This window comes from Danio rerio, chromosome 8 (assembly GCF_049306965.1).
Source record: "Danio rerio strain Tuebingen ecotype United States chromosome 8, GRCz12tu, whole genome shotgun sequence".
NCBI classification, from domain to species: domain Eukaryota; kingdom Metazoa; phylum Chordata; class Actinopteri; order Cypriniformes; family Danionidae; genus Danio; species Danio rerio.
Window position 1 is genome coordinate 17266914 of NC_133183.1, and position 20137 is coordinate 17287050.

At 37.0% G+C, this 20137-nt stretch overlaps 2 protein-coding genes across 12 annotated transcripts in view; both read right to left on the reverse strand.

Moving 5' to 3' along the window:
- agbl4 (AGBL carboxypeptidase 4) overlaps positions 1-20137 on the reverse strand; it is a 685205-nt gene that overhangs the window by 192680 nt on the left and 472388 nt on the right. The window lies entirely within an intron of this gene.
- Positions 1905-19552, reverse strand: bend5 (BEN domain containing 5). 2 transcript variants are annotated; one of them, NM_001327767.1, is made up of 6 exons: positions 19250-19549; positions 17603-17724; positions 14058-14430; positions 11211-11359; positions 5553-5766; positions 1905-2988 (listed from the first exon to the last, which is right to left on the reverse strand). In NM_001327767.1, the coding sequence occupies exons 1-6, from the start codon at positions 19416-19418 to the stop codon at positions 2792-2794; spliced, it is 1224 nt and encodes a 407-aa protein (NP_001314696.1). In that variant the 5' UTR covers positions 19419-19549; the 3' UTR covers positions 1905-2791. The 2 variants fall into 2 exon arrangements, 1 of the variants encoding a protein (NP_001314696.1); XR_012383779.1 differs by lacking the exon at positions 1905-2988 and adding an exon at positions 3058-3477 and having other exon boundaries at positions 5358-5766; positions 19250-19552.

Here is a 20137-nt window from a genome sequence, read left to right on the forward strand (position 1 = left end):
CCTAGCCTATTAATAATAATAACAATAAAAAATCCTTACATTTATATAGCACTACTCTAGACTACTAACACATTGGTGGGATCTCCTCATCCACCACCAGTATACAGCATCCACCTGCATGACGCGATGGCAGCCATATTGCGCCTGACCACACATCAGCTGATTGATAGAGAGGAGATGAAACCAATTACGATATGGGGATGGTTAAGATGCCATAATGGGCAGAGACCAGTGGCCAAATTTTAGCCAGGATGCCAGGGTTAAACCTTTACTCTCTTCATCCTGGGATTTTTAATGACCACAAAGAGTCACGATCTCGATTTAACGCCTCCTCTGAAAGACAGCGCTCACTGAGCAGTATAGAGTTCCCTTCACTGTACTGGGGCGTTAGAACCCACACAGACCACTGCTGGCCTCACTAACATCACTTCCTGCAGCAACCTGGCTTTTAAATGTGGTCTCCCACCCAGGTACTGACCAGGCACAACTTCAATGGACAACCATGTGAGAGTTGCAGAGAGCTAGCTGCCAGCTGTTAGCTAAACATAGCATCAACTATGTATTATGAGATTTAAAACCATGTTTTTGCTCCAAAATAAACTATATAACAAGTATATTATTGAAAATAACCTCCTTCTATAATCAAAGTAACTATATAACAAGTTTATTACTTAAAATAACCTCCTTCTATAATCAAAGCAACTAATCCCAAAACGAGATGGAAAATATATTACTTTGTGAAACATTAACTGTAACCTTTTATGAAAATACACTAGATGCATTGAAAAACACAGATAAACCACATAATGTTGTATTTGTCTTCATGTTCAATCAAGCAACTATATCTGAATGTCAGCTGCAGTAAAAGCTGCATTTATTGTTGTTGTGCTGGAATGTGATAAATTGACTTTTCCAGGCTCACTTGTTAAGACTCTGCGTGAGGACGCCCTCTGGCTTCCAGTATAAATGACTCAAGCATGACTGCATGAGTGATAGCACTCTGTGATACAGTCATGAATGTCATTCATTTAAAAAAATTCACAAAGCTATCAGTATCTGCATCGGCAGATATCACTCTCAATAACTGGCTTTGGATATTTGTTGAGAAACTTATTATCGGTGCATCTCTACCGTTCATACAGAGGCCTAAACTAGCCAAGGTACCAGTAGGGTTGCACGATACTGGAATTCAGTAGAAATCGATACTGAAATTTTAAAAACATCAATTTCCCGCTAACAATCGAGCGCTACTGAGCATGTTCTTAAACAGCGCTGATTTGCCGTTGTTTACATGCTCAACAGAAATGACTGTGAAGGTCATAAGTTCACGGCTGTTTACTGAATGTAACCACAGATAGAGGAACACTGGAGCATTTTGTCATCATGTCAGCTTATATACAAACCAGCTGATCGACGTGACTTTGAAACACTCCAGTGTTTCTGTATATGTACTTAAACTCAGTAAACAGTGGTGAGTTTGGTAAACTGATGATCTTCACGGCCAATCACAGTCATGAACACGATGGCAAATCAGCGCCGTTCAAGAACGTGCTCAGTAGCGCTCAAATGTCAGCGGGAAAGGAATGCTTTTAAACCCTCAGTATCGATTGGTACTGAATTCCAGTATTGTTACAACCCCAGGTACCAGTGCAAACACACCCTCAGCAAACTATATTGCAACTATTGCTGTCAAAAAAAAAACCAAAAAAACAAATATGTTAAAATGTCAATATTTAGTAACACTTTATTTTGATGGTCCAATAGAGTATTAGTAGACCGTCTGCTTAAAATCTGTAGATACTGCTGCTAAACAGACATTTAAATGACTATAAGAAACTTACAGTACATGAAAGTACATGTCAACTTACACTAAGCCTAACCCTAATCTAACAGTCTACTTATGATCTAATAAAAATTAGCTGGCATGTAGATGCAATATAACTTAAATTGAACAAATGGACTATCAAAATAAAGCGTGATTCAATATTTTATGATGCCCAAATAATATACGGATGATCATGAAAACTCCAAATTTACCTTTAAAAGAATAAGAGAAAAAAAATTGTGGCTGATTTCTTAAAAACTAAAGAAAAAACATCACTTAATCATCTTTCAGGACAACTGTTTAGCACCACTGACTACATGCGACCTCTCCACCCCAAACAACCATCACGAACGAGAACGGACCATCAGTAGTCATCTCAGGAAAGCAATTAACGGGAGCAATTAGGCCTAGATTGATTAATTAAATCAATCGTTCATTAAGACGACGCAGGGTGTGACCCTGTTTAAAAGTGCAACTCTTTATGTTAAGTACCTTTACCAGATGGTCCCTGTGAAGTGACCTACCTCCCCCTTAAAGACTCCACCTCTAAGCCAGCATTTATGACACCTCCAAAAACACTCCCCTGAAACAAGAAGACTTTACCGCTTTAGTACATGTTCTGACACAGAACACAAGCTGATGTGCCAAACACATTTTTCTCGCACGCTATTTAAAGGATGGCTCCTGTCTATCACACATGACATCCGAGCCCGCCCCTCCCAATCAAAGCTTACAAAAACCCACCCCCATTCACTCACAGAATGCACACCGGCATGCAAAGGCAGCGTGGAGCGAGGTAAAACTGTCAGGCAGGCTGTAAAACAGGGGCTGCGAGAGTAAAAGACAGAGAGGTCTTGGGAGGGCATCAGTGGGAATCTCAATTGGCAGCGCCGGTGATTACGTGCACCTTCTCCACCAGAAGTCCTTGAGGAGTAGAATGAGCTATGGTGACAACTTCAGCACCCCCTACAGGCCGTCGTACGGAAAGTTCTCCATCTTCACCGTCTGCTGGATGAGGAGCTTGGATTCTCGCCGTTCCTCGTTCTTGATGGATTTGTTGATATCCATGATCTTTTCGCAGATGTATTTGTTCACTTTGGATAATCGCTGGGTGATCTCTGCGCTGTCGGCTGTCTCTTGAGAAACGCGGTCGTACAGACACTCTGGAATTAAATATTTGTTATGAAATTAGCAATGCAGTTTTCGCTTCATTTTTTATTTGATTGCTGATGGTTTCCTTCAATGATAATATATAGATTTTTTATATTAATATTTAAAGGCTTTATAATAACTCAAACAATTGTAGGTTTCAACACTGACGGTTTTAATTTATTCTGAAAATGATACAATTTATATTGGCGAAACTAGTAATCTAATCTAAACCTAGTCTTTAACAGGATAGTTAACCAAAAACGGAAAATTCTATCATCATCTACTGAGAGTCCTTTAGTTATATTAAACTATAATGTTAGCCTTGCACAATCTTTATTTTTCCTATTATGGTACTTTATTATTATCGATTACTGACCTTCTTTAAAATACCCTCTAATGTTCAACAGAAAAAATAAGCTTTTTTTGAAAATATTCTCATTGCACAACTCCTCCAGAGTTAAACATTTGAGTTTTACTATTTCTGAATCTATTCAACCGATCTGGTGGGAACACTTTCAGCTTTAATCAGATTAGACCAGAGGTGTCCAAACTCAGTCCTGGAGGGCCGGTGTCCTGCATAGTTTAGCTCCAACTTCCTTCAAAACACCTCCCTGGAAGTGTCTAGTATACCTAGATATAGCTTGATTAGCTGGATCAGGTGTGTTTAATTGAGGTTGGAGCCAAAATATGCAGAACACCGGCCCTCCCGAACTGACTTTGGACAGCCTTGAATTAGACCATTAGTATCTCCCTCAAAAATCGCTGAATATTGTTTGTCATGTTGAATTTTCAAACTTGAAACTTGATTCTATTTTTAGTTATATTGGTTGGGACTCATGACATAAAGAAAAGTTGGTATTTTCCATAGATATATACACTAGATGTCACCTACGCTATTGTTGTCTATTAGAATGAATGCATTAATAGAGCCGCCATTTTAGTACAGTGCTACCGTTCTTTTAAAATGTGGGACCAAGGTGTAGTGGAGCACTGGCCATCCAGAGCCACAGATATATACACATATATCTATGATCAGGAGTTTTCCCGATGGTTAATATACAAATATATTTATTTAAATTATGAAAATGAGCACTTTACAGTACTTTTCTACATTGATGGATAAGTGATCGCACAGGCATTGCCGACAAAGATCGTGTGTTTGTGTGCATGAAAATGTGTTATCTTCCCTTCCTGTTAAATCTGCTCTAATCTATGTCCTTTTAATTCTAATGGAGGGAGCGATTCGTTTGTGAATGAATCTTCGTTATGAACGACTCGTTCACTTAGCCAACAATAATACAAGTTTCTGGCAGCGCAGCATCTTGTTGTCATATTTTATTTACATTGTTTGCTGATTTTGGGCGGCGCGGTTGGCACTGCAGGTAGTGCTGTCGCCTCACAGCAAAAAGGTCACTGGTTCGAGCCTCTTCAGGGTGAGTTGCCATTTTTGTGTGGAGTTTGCATGTTCTCCCTGTGTTCGCGAGGGTTTTCTACGGCTGCTTAGGTTTTCCCCACAGTCCAAAGACATGCGGTACAGGTAAATTGGGTAAGCTAAAATTGTCCGTAATGTATGTGTGTGAATGAGTGTCTATGGGTGTTTCCCAGTGATGGGTTGCAGCTGGAAGAGCATCCGCTGTGTAAAACATATGCTGGATAAGTTGGCGGTTCATTCTGCTGTGGCGACCCCTGATTAATAAAGGGACTAAGACGAAAAGAAAATAAATGAATGTTTGCTGATTTTATTCAACAAAACTAGCATAAGCCTAGTTTTAAGTCCAAGTTGGTTGCTACTTTGCCTCATGGCCAGTGCAGTGAGAGACTGTACTGCCATCAATACTTGTTTAGCACAAAAGTTTGTTAACATAGAAACAAAGCGTAAAAAAATGAAGTCTTACCAATAAAATGTTCTGCCTTTGTGCTTTGTTTCCTCGTTATTACACCCGTATACATCGCTAAAGTCCAGCATCTTCAAATTGGCTTAAGTCTAGACTAGTGAGGTTGAAAGACATTTGTAGTGGGAGCACTGTACAAATGTGGCGGCACTAATGACGCATGCTCAGGGTCCGTATGCGATATCTAGTGTAAATATCTATGGGCATTTTCTAGGCTGATGTGGCTAGGAACAATACTCTCCTAATAATAAAAAGGAACTTGATCACCGTACCATAGCTGTATCAGGCACAATGATATTAAGCTGTGTCCGAAAATCATCAAACTTCCATTCGGTCCTAGTATGCTACCTAACAACAGAAGATTCAAACTATATAAAAAAAAATTTTAAATTAAAAAGTTAATTTTTTAGTCATTTTTTTTCAAGATGTTAACATTCTAATCTGATTCAATTACCTATGCTAAGCTAAGCTGAAAGTGCTCCCACCACATGAGGAGATCGGCTAAATAGATTTCAAAATGTTAAAACTACTGTTTAGCTCTAGTGGAGAAAAAACAAAGTGGTGTGTTCCTTTAAGTTTCAGAATCCCATAAGGGTTAGTAAAAAGTGAGTACATTTTTGTTTTTGGGTGAACTATCCTGTTAATGCCATTTTAGCTACAAATAAATCTTTCAAAGCATTTACCTCTGACAATTTTGAGCTTGCTTGGTGAGAGCGGTGGTTTGGGCAGGGCATCTTTCTTCTTCTTTGTAGCGACACCAGTCACGCTGCGGTTCTTCAGGGTTTCAGTGCCCCAGATCATCACCGCCAGGTTTTTGGTGAATTTGGAGTCTCCCTGTGTCCGTTGTAGCTGGTGCCATTTCTCCTCATCCACCCAAATCCCTCCGCCCAAGTGCACCTGAAAAGACACGCTCTTCAAATATGCAGCATACACACACTGTCACAGACAAGATTTTGCTTTTACGTTCCGGCACTTCAGTGCCATGTGGTCTAGTCCCCAAAGTGTGTGTCAGAAATGGCAGCTTTCCTCTCACAATGAATTAAACAAGTCTGTTTTTGGAAGATGAAATGCAGCATTCGACATGTAATTACGATTCAGAATGTATTGCATGTTGTACAGTTGTGCTCAGCATGTTTAAATAAACCTAGCTGACCCTGTGTTAAAAAACACATTTGATAAAGTAATAAAATCCTGCATTTAACATAATATATTTATAGGGTTTCTAATGTTAATATGTAATTGTTGTTATTAGGGATGCATTGATTAAAGATTTCGGTTGTACGATTATAGTCTGAGGAATAATCATGGTTATCATGATTATTATGTATTTAATAATTTCAAAAAATTACAACTACTTAAGACAAATCTCATGAAAAATACTTATATTTTAAAGTGTTATTTATTGTGGCTCAGTATTGATTTATCACAAAATAATAATTAAAAAATAAATAAAAAATGGTCCATTTCTCTTTGGACTTTAAATGCAAAAACTTTTTTCACTTATTTTTAAGTAACAATTTTACACTGAAAATAAATGACAGAACTATGAATAGATAGATAAATAAATAAATAATTTTCTTTGTCTAATGTCTAAAATATTAGCAATGTATTTCCCGTATAAAGAGAACAAATTGAACATTGAACAAAAAACAAACAAACAGCTGAACCACTGTCTGAAAGGCACTTTTGATCAACTATGCCACAGAATTTTTTATTTTTTTTCTCTTTGGAGTAGAAATGTGTATATTCCATACAAAGTAAAAAGCTGAAAGGTCAGTTCAGTGTCACGTGACTTGCAGTGCGCTCGCAGAATTCTTTCAACTAGGTACACCTGGAAAGTGTGAGCACGTTGCTGCCAATCTGCTTGTTAAGTGTGACGTCACACGAAGTGGCTTCCAAGTTCAAGTGCTCTATAAAACTGTACAGGGAGACTCATCAAATGGTAATGATAAACGTTTACAAAGCGATGTAATACTTTCAAAAATCACGATCGCAATGTATATATCCATGCCTAATATCTGATGACCGGAAAGTGATATTTTTTTTATAAATTGTCCAAATTTTGTTATTTGTAATGCAGCAAGTCCAGAGACCGATGTGTTCACTATGATGTTTTATAAAATTCACTTTAATGTGTGATATGACTAAATAGATGAATATTTTCCCAATTCAAATGAGTAGTGACTTGGACCCAGAAACAGTATTCCATACGTCACCAATACGACACAACAAACGTGCCTCCATTGGAAATAACGAAACTGCACTCGCAAAAGACGGGATATGTAAGCGGCCCTTAGTTAATAGCCAAGCCATAGTTAAAATCAGCATACAAGATCTGGACTTTACACTAGCGCACAGTTAGCATAACTTTATTTGGTCGCAGCAGTTTTGTTTCGAGCAGAAACAGTGTTGAGAAGGTTTAATGAGGAAAATAACCACGACGAATTAAAGCGTGGTTATTAGTGAAATCGGTTAATTATTGCATCCCTAGTTGTTATACCTAATTTGTTATTTTATTGTTAAACAAGCAAGGCAGAAAAATCTTTAAAGCACCTTATTTATTTCTTTTTTTTTTTTTAATTCAGAAGCCCAATTACAGTCCTTTAATTGTAGTCCATAAACAAAAAATAAGCTCCAATAGTTTCATAGAAAATTTAATATGCAGGCACAACTTTGGGCATAAAAACATGCATCCATAAACATTATCTAGTTGTTTCAATTTGTTATTTGCAAAATAACTGACTGAAATATTTGTGTGTGTGTATATATACAGTTGAAGTGAGATTTATCAGCCTCCCTGAATTATCAGCCCCCGTGTTTAGGAGAATATTTAAAATCTAAAATCTAGTTATTAGAAATGAGTTATAAAACTATTATGTTTAGAAATGTGTAGAAAAAAAAATCTTTTCTCCTTTAAAAAGAAATTGGGGTAAAAATAAAGGGGGGGGGGGGGTAAAAATTCAGAGGGGCTAATAATACGGACTTTAACTGTAAATATATTCACTTCATGACCTTTCCAAATATGTGTAAGCCAAGTTTTACGCTGCTCTAAAGTATTTCATCAGCTAATTATTGCTCTTGAGTAAGGCATAACAAAGCTCATTAAGGAATGATTTTTTTTTTTTGGGACCAATTTTTGTAGAGTAAACAATGACTTTAGGACCTCCACAAACTTCCTCCACCTGGAGATCCAGGATCCGATGACCACATGCAAATGACGCACCGCACATAAATTCAGAGAGGTGTCCGGGTTCGTTAAATGCGGTAATGCGTTTTGACAGATGCCAGAGCCGAGTGTTGACTTTTAAGCCACACCGTGGAGAACACGGCCCAACAAGCCATCAGGTGGATTGATGGGCAGCTGGTGAGTAACAGCTGAGGTAATGTGCCTTCTGCTTTGTCACCCTGAGCAGTCTTCAGGCTTCAATCCAGGGGCTTTTCCCCAATGCAACTAATGTGCTTTAGGCCCTGGTCCAGCAGACAAGCTTTTCACTGCTATTAACTTAGACGAGATTTGCTTTTCTACGGCTACCTGTCACTCTGAGCAATTCCTGTGGTACAAATAATTAATGCCGGATATGTGCGCGTATGTGTAAGGGCCTAATTTGCTTTTGTTCTTCACGCTTGAACTGAGAACCCTTTCAGCATGTAACACAAATTCCCCCCTGTCATGCGAGGCAGGCGGAGGAACGCAAAACGCGGACCCGATGTCTGCTAACAGGGCTCAAAATCACAGCAAGCGTTCTGGTTAAAAGGCCCTTTGAGACTGACGGGGGGGAAGGTTGTGGAAGGGATTTCGCTAGTCAATTATACAAACCAAACCGCTGCAAACACTGAGTCGCACTAACACGAGGACCATCAGCGAAATCACTGAATTGTCTTGTTTGTACAACAGCTTACAAGGGCGTCTGGAATGCGGTCTGCATGAACTAATGAGTCAAGTCGAGCCTTTTTTCTTTCATAATAGCCATAGATCATGCATGGATGCGGTAACAAAAGTAAATATCAACAATAAGCGTCTTCCATTATACTGGACGGATTGATTAAATTGACATTTCAACTAACCATTCAATAAAGGCATTGAGTTTTAAGTTATAGTAAATACACACACTTTACTACTTTCCCAAAGCGTGAAATGGCAAGGTTTTCTTTTTTTTAAATCTTTTAAAGAGTTTTTGAAGGTCCTTTTTGCTCACAAAGGTTGTACTTGTTGAATCGCGAGTCAAAACAGTTATAATAATTATTATTTCTTAAATTTTCTATTTATTTATGCCACACTATTCTTTGGAAATTAGTCTACTTTTTAAAAAAAAACATTTACACCAGGATGATGGCAACATTAAGGCCAACAAAAAAATATATAAATATAAAAAAGAAACATAGAGAAACCCATAGAGCAATGTGTTGAGAACTATGTATAGTACAACTAAGGAACACATGAAGAGTTGTATTTATAGCAACATTTTAAACTAATAATAAAAACAAAATCATCTGACTTTAATTAAATTTTATGTAAGATACGTTAAGATATGCTTGAATAGCTCTGATTCAACAACTTGAATGTGGAAATAACTTTACCCTCTGATTAGACCCATTTTCATACCTCTATGACAATGCTTTTGTGTTCTCTCTAGACTTACATAACTACAAGAGTTTATATATACTTTATAATAATAAACAATAATAATTCAAAAGTAAAAGCAATTATCTTTCATATTGTAGGATTACACTTTATTTATCCACTTTAGTATCTTTACATCCTTACTGATGAAATTATGCTTGCACTTCTCTTTAAACTTACATATTTTTTTTAATTTATCTTATGAATTTAAGACATCAGATTTTAGAACTTTTTAAGGCCGTAATTCATTAAAAAGATGTTAAGACTTAAAGAAAATTAAAAACCATATTCTACATTTAATTACAACAATTGCTATTATAGTCTGTTTTGGTTAATTTATTTGAAATAAAATTCTTCCACAACATACACACATACACACACACACATTAAATGCTTGAATGGGTTGGGTGATGTTGACCAATTTGGCATCGTATGATGACCAATGTGAAACATAGCAATGGCATCATTGTTGTAGGCAGTGGTGAATTAATAATTTATGAATAATAAATTAATTAATCACGCATTAATTATTTGTAGCCTACCGTTTCAACTACCTGACCCGCATGGTCTTTGTTTAACCCATAACCAAATCATAAATAAAGATAAGTTACACACAAATTAATCAATCAAATTAGTCAATCACTTTTCCGCGGGACTCTGCCATGAATAGGCAGTGATCTGTGTCATTATAATGCCATCGACAAACTTGCTACACGCGTGAAAAGTGAAAGATTGAAGCAGCGTACTGACGCTGTGATAAGTTACCTGATAGATTCAAATGACAGAAAAGTCGTCAGATAAAGACAAGATTAATTAAATATCACGTGTAACAACTATAGTGAGACGCGATCCAGTGGTACATCCTCGATAAAGGGTCCGATGTGCACTGTTCTCTGGGGTGACTGCTGGAGCTCAGAGTCAGACGTGCGCATAGTCTATACTTCAGCGCCTGATGTAGAGTGTTTGTGTGCGTGTATGGTCACATGATGTGTATTTTCAGCGGTATAGTGTGGAAGGAGGACTTGCTAGGTGAAACGGCAGTGGACGTGGATCGCTTTTGTTCTAAAATGCCATTTTAAATCTAAGACATATTAGTGTATATGGGGCCGTGTGTTTTTTTTTCACGAGCGCGTTGCTGGTGCGACAAGGGAGGGGGAGATGATCACGATGCCGGCTCAGCATGGTGATGTCTATCGGTCATTGGCGATGAATGATGGCATCGTCTATCAACCCAACCTTAATGCTTAATAGACCCTTTTCACATTTCTCGGTTTCTCAGTAGCAAAAGTAGTCATAGTTGACTAAACTTAAAGCGCAGTGAATGAGTACAACAATTAAATTATTTACAATCGTATTTGCTCAAATACTAAAAGAAAAACTCAATAATAGTGTTATCAAGACTTTCAGAAAAAATAAAAAAAAATGTGTGAGATGGCAGCCAGAAGAGAGAACAACGTCAAAATTACTACCCTGTTCATAGATATTACCTCGCATAAGCAGTAATTCGTTTTTTGTCATTTGATGCAAAGATGATACAATACATACGCAAGTCCTTTCAAGAGTAAGGACTTGCGGACTTCGTGTTAAACAAGTCTTGTGCATAACAGTCTTGTGTAAAGGGTCTATATGCATTATCCTACTGACCCCAAACTTGTAAGTGGTAGTGAGCTTTGTGAATTATGAGTGTTACCATTAAAAAGCAACACAGATGAGTACGTACTTTTCCATCATTGAAGGTGTAGACGGTTCTCGGGGACGGTGAGTGGGTGGAGCTTGTGTTTGCTTCCTCCTGACATGCTTCCTGTGGCTCACTGATGGGCTCCACCACCTCTGGTTTGATTGTCTGTGTGCCATTGTCATGCATCGGCTCTGCATACAGCAAAGCAAAACATGAGTAAAGCACAATTTAACAAGAGAAAGGATGAGTGCAATCCTGAGAAAGAGTTGAAGACAGACGGCCGCTGCTCTCTAATGACAGTGTTTTGAATGCAGTCCAGTGCGGGCTGCGGTAAGTCCTGGTCCACTCCTACTGGAGCGCTGCCTGAAACATGGCTCTCCCGTGCCTTAAAGACAACCGGGTCATTTTAGCTCGGTAAGCTGGCTTGGTGGCAGGCCGCACTAAGCTCTAATGTATCTGTTGAGATTTAATATTGGTCAGTGCACTGCACGTCTGACCCTAAAGGACCCTGGCCGGTCTAATCTTCAGCCTGCTCCACCAGCGCACTCTCTCACACACAGCAGCTGGCCGGGACACTGGCCTCAGTGCTCTGGACACCCTGTCCTTTTTAAGCATATAGTCTGTACACTCTTATTTTGAGTGTCCATCAGTCCTTGCAGCTTAGTGTTATGTAGGAAACGTACTGTTGGTGGTACAAATTTAGGATTGTCAATTTAGCATACTAATTATGTGCAATTAGCTGTACTGAAAACAGTAAACATAACGACTGAAGAGAGTCTCTCTTGAACATCTACTAAAATGGAGAAATAATTAAGAAACGGTATATGGGGCACAAAAGCATGTCCGTGCAAAATGGATTTCTGTGGACTGCAGCTGTTAGACAAGGAGCTCTAAGACAACCCCCAAATAATGTGATCCTGATGTCATTCTTTAAATATTTAAAAGGTATCAATATTGTTTTTTTGGTTTGGTAAATGGGTCCAACGTTTTTTAGGTGGTTACTAATAATGTTTTATTATTTATAGTACAATATAGGGCTACTATCAATATTTTGAAGTATAACTATAACTAAAAACCGAATGACTGATAACCAAACTGAGCGTTTCTAATTTGCATGTGTTTTAAAGGCATTTCAGGAGAGTTTAAAACATTCAGGCACAAAAAGGTACATTTGTAACATTAATAAAGTATATATATTCTTAATTATATTAATATATATATAATCTTAATAAAAAAAATTATTATGAAGACAAAATAGTATTATTTTACATTTTATTATTCAATTTCTGTACCTGAAGACTGTTCCACTCTGCGGAAAACCATGAAGCACAGTTCATTTTTTTTTTCACAGACTTTTTTTTTTGTTCGATTATATATTTTTCCCTTACAAAATCAGCCCAATCAATCTAAAATAAGCATTTTTTTTCCTAAACAGAGCTATTTAAGTTATCTAGTGAAATTGATTCATATTGAAACTTGTAAAAATCGCAAAAAAAAAACAATATTGCAATGCCAGATTTTTTCAATATCGTGCAGCCCTCATACAGTATTTATTTATTTATTTATTTATTTGTTTACTTGCACTTTTTTATTTAACAATTTTCCCAGTTTATTATTATTTGTATTTATTTGTTTCAATTTGGATTTAATCAATGTTCTTACATATTTGCATTTTTTACATTTATATCATTGAAATGTATTTTAATACAATTGTTTTATACCAGTTTTTGTTTATTTTTTTCTTTTATTCAAACATTTAACTTATAAAAAATGTCATTGTTTACTTGAGTTTTATTTTTAATCTTCTTAAATTGATAAAGTTTTAATTCAGCCAGCCCTATCCAAATCGGTAAACTGTCTTGTCATTACAAAAACTGCCACGCTTAAGATCTGATTTCTTTAAAAATCAAAGATCTTTACTGCCTGATAGATATACAATATAAAGCGGGTCTCAGACTGGACAAGAAGCACAGCATTAAATTTAGTTTTACCACATCATGTTAATTTATTTTACTCCAGTATTTTTAATAGAGTTTCTGAGCTAGCCTGCTGCTAATGACAGTGCTAGCGTTTACACAGTATGGTCTTTCATCTCGTTTAATGCTTGAACAACTAAATAAAAGCTTAAGTCTACTTAACTGATTGTTTTTTAATTACATTACAACACGGATGCTGTAAAATAACCCGAATTAAAATAAAAAGAGTCACGTAAACTTTTCACCAGAAGTTTATCATTGGCTAAAAACGATAGCTGTGCAGAGAGCCCATTGTTACATGTTTATGTAGTTTGTATGAAACCCGAACACTCCATTAGAGACATCCTGCAGGTTGAAAGCCATTGACTTATACAATTAAATACGGTACTATAAAACTTTAAATACATATTTAGTAAAGTCAATCGGAGCAATCCCCTTCATTTGTGGAATTTCCCAGCATAATATTGATGCGTGTAATTAGGTTAATAACATAATTACATGACATTAATTACTTGATACGCTAAATATTAATTAAGTACTTGATATGCTGAATGATAATCAAATTTAAGGGGTTGATGCGGGGTGGGGTTATAGATGCTTATAACTTTCAATTTAGATCGCAGGAGCCAAGTTTGAAGCCATCATACAATCAAAGAGAATCAGTGTTAGAAGCAAATCAAAAACAGCCTTATTTTTTCAGATATGCATAATAACACTTAAAGAAAAACTAAATATTCTGCAACTCATTTGAATTTATCCTAGGTAAGGGGCACTACTGTGAAGCAGAAGCTAATTCAGGCCCACCAAAAGGAGTTTTTATATCTAAAATGATTTCAACTTTCACTAACAGTTCTAGGAACTATGAAATTCTAGCATGACATCCCCTAGTAAGTACGATTCATGCAAATCTCACCGCTGCCGAGCCTCATGAGCAGGACATCCTGCAGGCGTCTATTGAAATCGCGCAGCTCCTTGACTTCTGTCAGCAGACTGCCGTACTCTTTCAGCTTCTTGGCCTGCTGCAGCAGCTGTCTGCGTGTGCGCTCCAGTTCCTGCTGCAGACGTCTCATTTCCTCTTCCTGCTGCCTGTAGCTGTGCACCAGTTCTTCGTACAGGACACGAGGAACCACGGCCTCGTCCTGCTCTTCCTCTTCCTCTGTTGTGAGTCTGTCCAGCTCCTCTCCCTCTGTGCATGAGTTGACTGCGTTCCTCTCCAGTCGAGCCACAACCGCAGCCAGGCTCTTTGAGGAGTTTGAAGTGGCCCGCTGATGCTCCTGTGACTGGACCTGCACCACAAGATTCAACTTATTGAGCAGTGCAAATACCACACAACATACAGTGCAAGAATTGTTTACTCTTCATTTTGGGCATTTGGAGTTTTCCTTCAGATTCAAGTTGTTATTCTAGTACACACAATACAGTAAGGTACAAAAACATGTGCCCAGACCAAAAAGAGCTGTTGTTCATAGCGCATGTGTGGAACCTGCTTTGAAACATCTAGCTATATATACAATTGGTGAAGTTTGTTCCTCACCACTGTAGCCACTGGCTTGCTTGGTTTGGGACTTGTAGAGCTGCGCATCAATGGATTTGCTCTTCAGTGTTTGGACTTTTAGCAGTGAAATTGAAACCACACTGAACTGAACTAAACTGAACTTCAACTCTGAAAACTGGACTGACAGTTTCAGTTCACTAGAACTTCTATGTTAAGCTGCTTTGACAATCTACATTGAAAAAGTCAATAGGCGAAAGTAAATCAGGCCAAGAAAAAAAAAGGCCACGGCTTAGAAAGCAAAACAAAAAGCAGAGATTTAGAAACGCCAGACAGATGCATTTTTAAGTCCCCAAAAGGCAAGTCTCTGTGGGTCTCTGCAGAGCACGTGAGATTGACAATTCTTGTGCACACACAACAAGAAGTAGGAAACGTGTAGGGCAAGAGGAGATTTTTCACTGGTTAATCGATCGCGAATGTTTGGCTATTGGGTGAATACAAAAAGTGTAAAAGGATGATATAAATAAAAAAAAAAACACAAATGTCACCAAATATACTTGGGCAGCCGTTAATATACCTGGTCAGCCCATCCAAGTAAAGTCTATGTGTGGGAAGCACTGATATATCACATAATCTATCAGTAATGTCTTAGCAAATTAATGTACACTCAAACAAAACTGTTTTGAAAGAAAGCCACAAAGTAAATATATATATTTTTAAATAACTACGTAGACAGAATTGTATTATTTGATTTAGACGTCACGTCAATGTGCATTTATTTATTTTTTTTAATTGTGAAAGCTAAAAACAAACAGCAAATAAATGCAATAGTTTGGGCTCAGTTGTGAAGTCTAGCCTTTAACATTACATAGTAATATGCAAGTAACAGGGCGCCCTGTAGAGCAATAGTTTAGACTTTTTTCCCCTTAAGAAAACTGTAACTGATTTTTTTTAGCAGAACTTCCAGTCTACAAAGAGCATTTAATAAAAATGAATACTGTGATATCCCAATGATGAATGCATGGACACATGACTCTCCACAACTTTATCAAAAAGCCAGTAGCTCAAACAGTAGGGCACAGATATGAGTTAGATTCCCATGGAATGCAAGAACTGAAAAAAAGAATGAATGCAAGGCAGTTTTTACAAATTCTTGAATGGGGCATTTATCTATACTGGACTCAAAAGCCAACTCAAAACCACAGAATAACTTGTTTATGGCAGACACTGAAAAATAATGATGTATGCAAGTATGGTATAACTTAAATAAACATGCACCCTTGCTATTTTTAATATAGGTTCAGAAACTCACTATTTTTTAGCAAACTATATTAAAAAAAACCAAATAGTTTCTACAACTGTCCCTAAAAACCATGATAGTTTGCATTCTTAAAATTATGTAATGAGGACATGTTTAGATAAAATATGTTCCTGCTATGTATGTTTTTATAGAGCAAAGGTTACCAGAAGTAACCTTTAGTACACAAAATGCTACTTATATGCTTGCATTCACATGGTTATGAATCTATGAACACAACATCTGACGCTACTTCCTTTTCAGAGCACAGTTGCAAGAAAACTCTGTAGAAAGGTCAACCTTGAGATTGCTCGATAGCCATTCAACAGAACCAATAAACATACAATATACAATACCTACATACTCCCAAGCTACCTTTAAATTATTAAAATGATACCAGTGATAACTAGACCCACACAGAATCTGTATGGGCAGCAATCCGCAGTTTTTAGCCCATCATTGAGTATATTTATTTACTTGTGTAAACATGTAAATTTATATTAATTCAGTGTTTTTATTATTAATTTCAGCAATATTATTGACTAATAGAAAAATGTTTATATAATTTACTTACATCAAATTTTTTACAGTAATATTTTCTGTCTTTAAGTAGGTATATTACATGAGAGACTTGCTTTGTTTACCACATAAGTGGATCTAATTGGGTTTGCATTGTACACATTAAATGCAAGTTAAAAATGTATTATTTTAAATTTAAATATAAGGTTTATAGTTACAATACTCCCAAAATGATTACCCAAAAATCAGCAGATTTTTTACTAAATTCTCAGCAGAAATAGCAAAAAATGTCCACAGACTCTGTCTGGCCCTACTGATAACAAAGCTTAACTGTAAAAGATTCTACAGAAATAAATTTATAGACTAACCTTATTAAACACCAAGCTCAGACTAAGTCCTCGTTTACACTAGTACATTTTAGATCTAAAATGCTTAAGTTTTGCTACAATTACGCTTTCTGACAACACAAACAGTCAAATGTGCAGAATCAGTGTACGCGGTTAAGATATTAACTTAACTTTGTGCTCATACAAAACACGTTACCTGAGAACAATAATACATTCAAAAGACCTAAGTCGGGGAATATGTCGTTAGATATAGACAACAAGATGAATAGAAATTACATGTGTGTGGTCATGTGACTTGCGTTTTCTGCATATGGTGTGGACAGACAGCTGTTCAGAAACACTAGGTGAAATGCCAGTGTGGATGCGGATTATTTTCATTCTGAAATGCCGTTTAAAAACCTAAAACTTATCAGTGTAAACAGCCTAAGTAGTAATTATGGTGTGAACTGCAAGAACACAAAACTTGCTCATAAACTTTACGGATTGCGCATTTAAGAAGTGCCAAACCTAAAAATACACAACAACACTTGGCCTTTCTAGTATCTTACTAAAACTGTGGGATTAAACAAAACAGGCTTGAAATGTCAGGACAAATTCCATAAGTACCAAAACATGCTCTAGTATTTTTTTCTTCCTATTTTGTTTGCAGAATATAAAGTACACTCTTAATATCAGTAGAAAATCCCCGTTGAGCCATTCCTTATCTGCCCACATGTTCCCCATCTACAAATCCAAGAAGCTTTCAAACGTCTTACGGGTCCTCCAAATCTCAAAACCCCTCTTAAAAAAACGGGTATACAGACCTTTTTATGTCTAAGGGGCATTCTCTCCTCGCCAAAATGATTCTCCACTGTGTTCCTGTTCGACATCTTGGGTATTTTCATCTTCTTTTGCATAATACTGTGCTCAAATTCCTCAATGCTTTCTAGAATAAAAAAAAACACAATGCGTCAGAAGTGCAAATCATATTTCAACTCAGAAATGATGATACGGTTAAAACAAGGACAAAACAGCAAGAGAAACATTTTACGAGTGTGGTGGAGAAGTTTCCCAGTAACCTTGTAATGACATAGATGACTAGCTATTGTTGCAATAAACTATTAATGGAGCGTTTAACTTTGCAAAGCGACGTTGACGGTGCAGCATCAATATGCTTTTGACAGCCGGGGTCGTCACAGCTGTCAGCATCTGATGCAGTGGCAAGCCACCAAGGCCGCTTGAAGAAGACGGACCATATAAATGTGCCTATCTAACCTCTTATCATGCCAAGTGGAAAATGCCCTCAGTCATCATTCTAAGATCTACAGTGTTAACAATGTATTAAAAGTTTTACATTGGCCAGGTGTGGCACATGAGCCTCAAGGTCGGCCGCAACAGATTGCAGACTACTTAAGTTCATGCAAACTGATTTAAAAGCTGTACTGAACTCCAGACTTCTGTCCCTAACGAGATCAGGGTTGTAAGAGCAGGTTAAGCCACACATGTAGATTAGTAATGTATCTAAACGGTCCTGATTGAAGAGTGGCAGCAGTGAAAGTGGCCAGTTTTTCTTTTTTTTTCTTTTTCCCCCAACTAAAGGAGGAAGTGTCACATGATAACAGATCTGCCACCAACTTTGATTTAAACCACGTATACTGCAATACTTATAGCAAGATATGCTGGTTATAATTTAACAGTACACCATGCTGACGGAAGGTTTCAAACAAAATGAAGGGCGTAAAAAATAAAGGCGACAGAAAATAACCTTCATCTTGCTAGCTAATAGGATGAGAGTAACCTAGCTGCTTAATACAAACACAACAAACATTACAATACATGACTTTCTGATTATCATATTTACTTCTTCGTATCGTTAGCAGTTTAGACATGCTGTCAGGGATATAATTTGATGTATTTAGTAGCTGTTCAGCTTCTGTGCACTGCCGACAAATGAAGGAAACGTTAGCAGCAAGCTAACAACCGCTTAGCATCTTGAGCCTCCTTTTAAAACCCTCTTATTTTCGTTTCAACTTGTCATTGCTTATTCGACAGGCAGTGTCGTTAGTTTAGAATCAGACTGTCGTGCTTGTCAAAAGTAAACATAGACAAGTTTGTCTAAAACAACCTCCGCTAACACGGCAAGCTAAAAACACAAATTTGACACTTTCTCCGTCTGCATGTATTGATCATATCAAAACATCGCAGATTTTATCGTTAAATCTTCTCATAACGCATGTTCGTGTAGCTCACGTGAAAATTAAATGACATTTTATGTGATAACTTTTCATATCATGTCATGATTATGATGCTTCGCATATTTTAATGCACCGGAAAAAAAGGAAAAATAAAATTGACAAAGTTGCCTGACATTTCATAGGATCTGTTAAACATTAAACACCACCGTCACGAATGATACAGTTATGCATAAAGGTTATCATTGTATATAACATAAAGAGAAGAGCAGAACTCACCTGCCAGGGCGAGGATGTGTGCTTTGGCAGGCTGGCCTGCGCCTCTCAGCACCACATACACCTTCTGATCATCAAAATCTCTTTTGTGCACAGGCTGGAAATCTTTCACGTCTGACACAGGTAACGCGTAGCACATATCGTCCTCCAAGAAACGCACGAACGCGTACATTATTTTTGCTCTTTGGTCCCTGCTCTTTGGGATAGGGCTTGACAGTTTCCCTCAAAAAAGATTTTAAAAAACATATATAAACACAAAGAGGGGGGAGACAGTGGGGAGGCCTCTGCGATCGACTGGTTCTGTCTGGCTGGTGCGTCTCGGTTGAGGAAATGCAGAGCCTCGTCGCTTCAGACTGTACTAATCAAACGAGAAGTGATCAGAGGTTTATTTGGGGGGTTCAGCTTTTCTTTTTTATTATTAACAAGAAGTTTTCTTATACAACAAAATCACTTTACATTTCTTAAAAAGAATAGAATAAATGAAAAAAAGAAATTTAATAAAAAGAAAAAGAAAATAAAAAACAGAGGAGAGGGTAGAAATACATGCCAATGTATTACGCACATTTTTCCAATTTTAGTTCTTAACAAAAGTTATAAAATAATAGTGACTTATTTCTATACAAGACATTGGTATTATTCCAAAAAAGAAAACTATGTGGGCAGAAGTTGTGTTTATAAATTAGTCTCCATGTTGTAAGCACTTGTTGGTGAAATTTAGAGAGTTTGATTGGGAGTTTTTCAATTGTATTCTGCTTGTCATATGCTGGTAATTATAACAACAAAAGACATCAAAAGTAAATATCATGTTAAAATTAAATTAACTTAATGTGTTAATAATAATCATTATACTAATATCATAGTATAATACAAATAATATCCACTTTTTATACA

Bases quoted from the DNA above. Each gene is read 5' to 3' on its own strand.
- bend5 (NM_001327767.1), bottom strand. From the start codon at position 19,418: ATGTACGCGTTCGTGCGTTTCTTGGAGGACGATATGTGCTACGCGTTA. The intron at 11,360-14,057 runs GTGAGATTTGCA...TGCTGTATGCAG, and splicing joins GCTCATGAGGCTCGGCAGCG to AGCCGATGCATGACAATGGC. The intron at 5,767-11,210 runs GTACGTACTCAT...GTGTCTTTTCAG, and splicing joins ACACCTTCAATGATGGAAAA to GTGCACTTGGGCGGAGGGAT.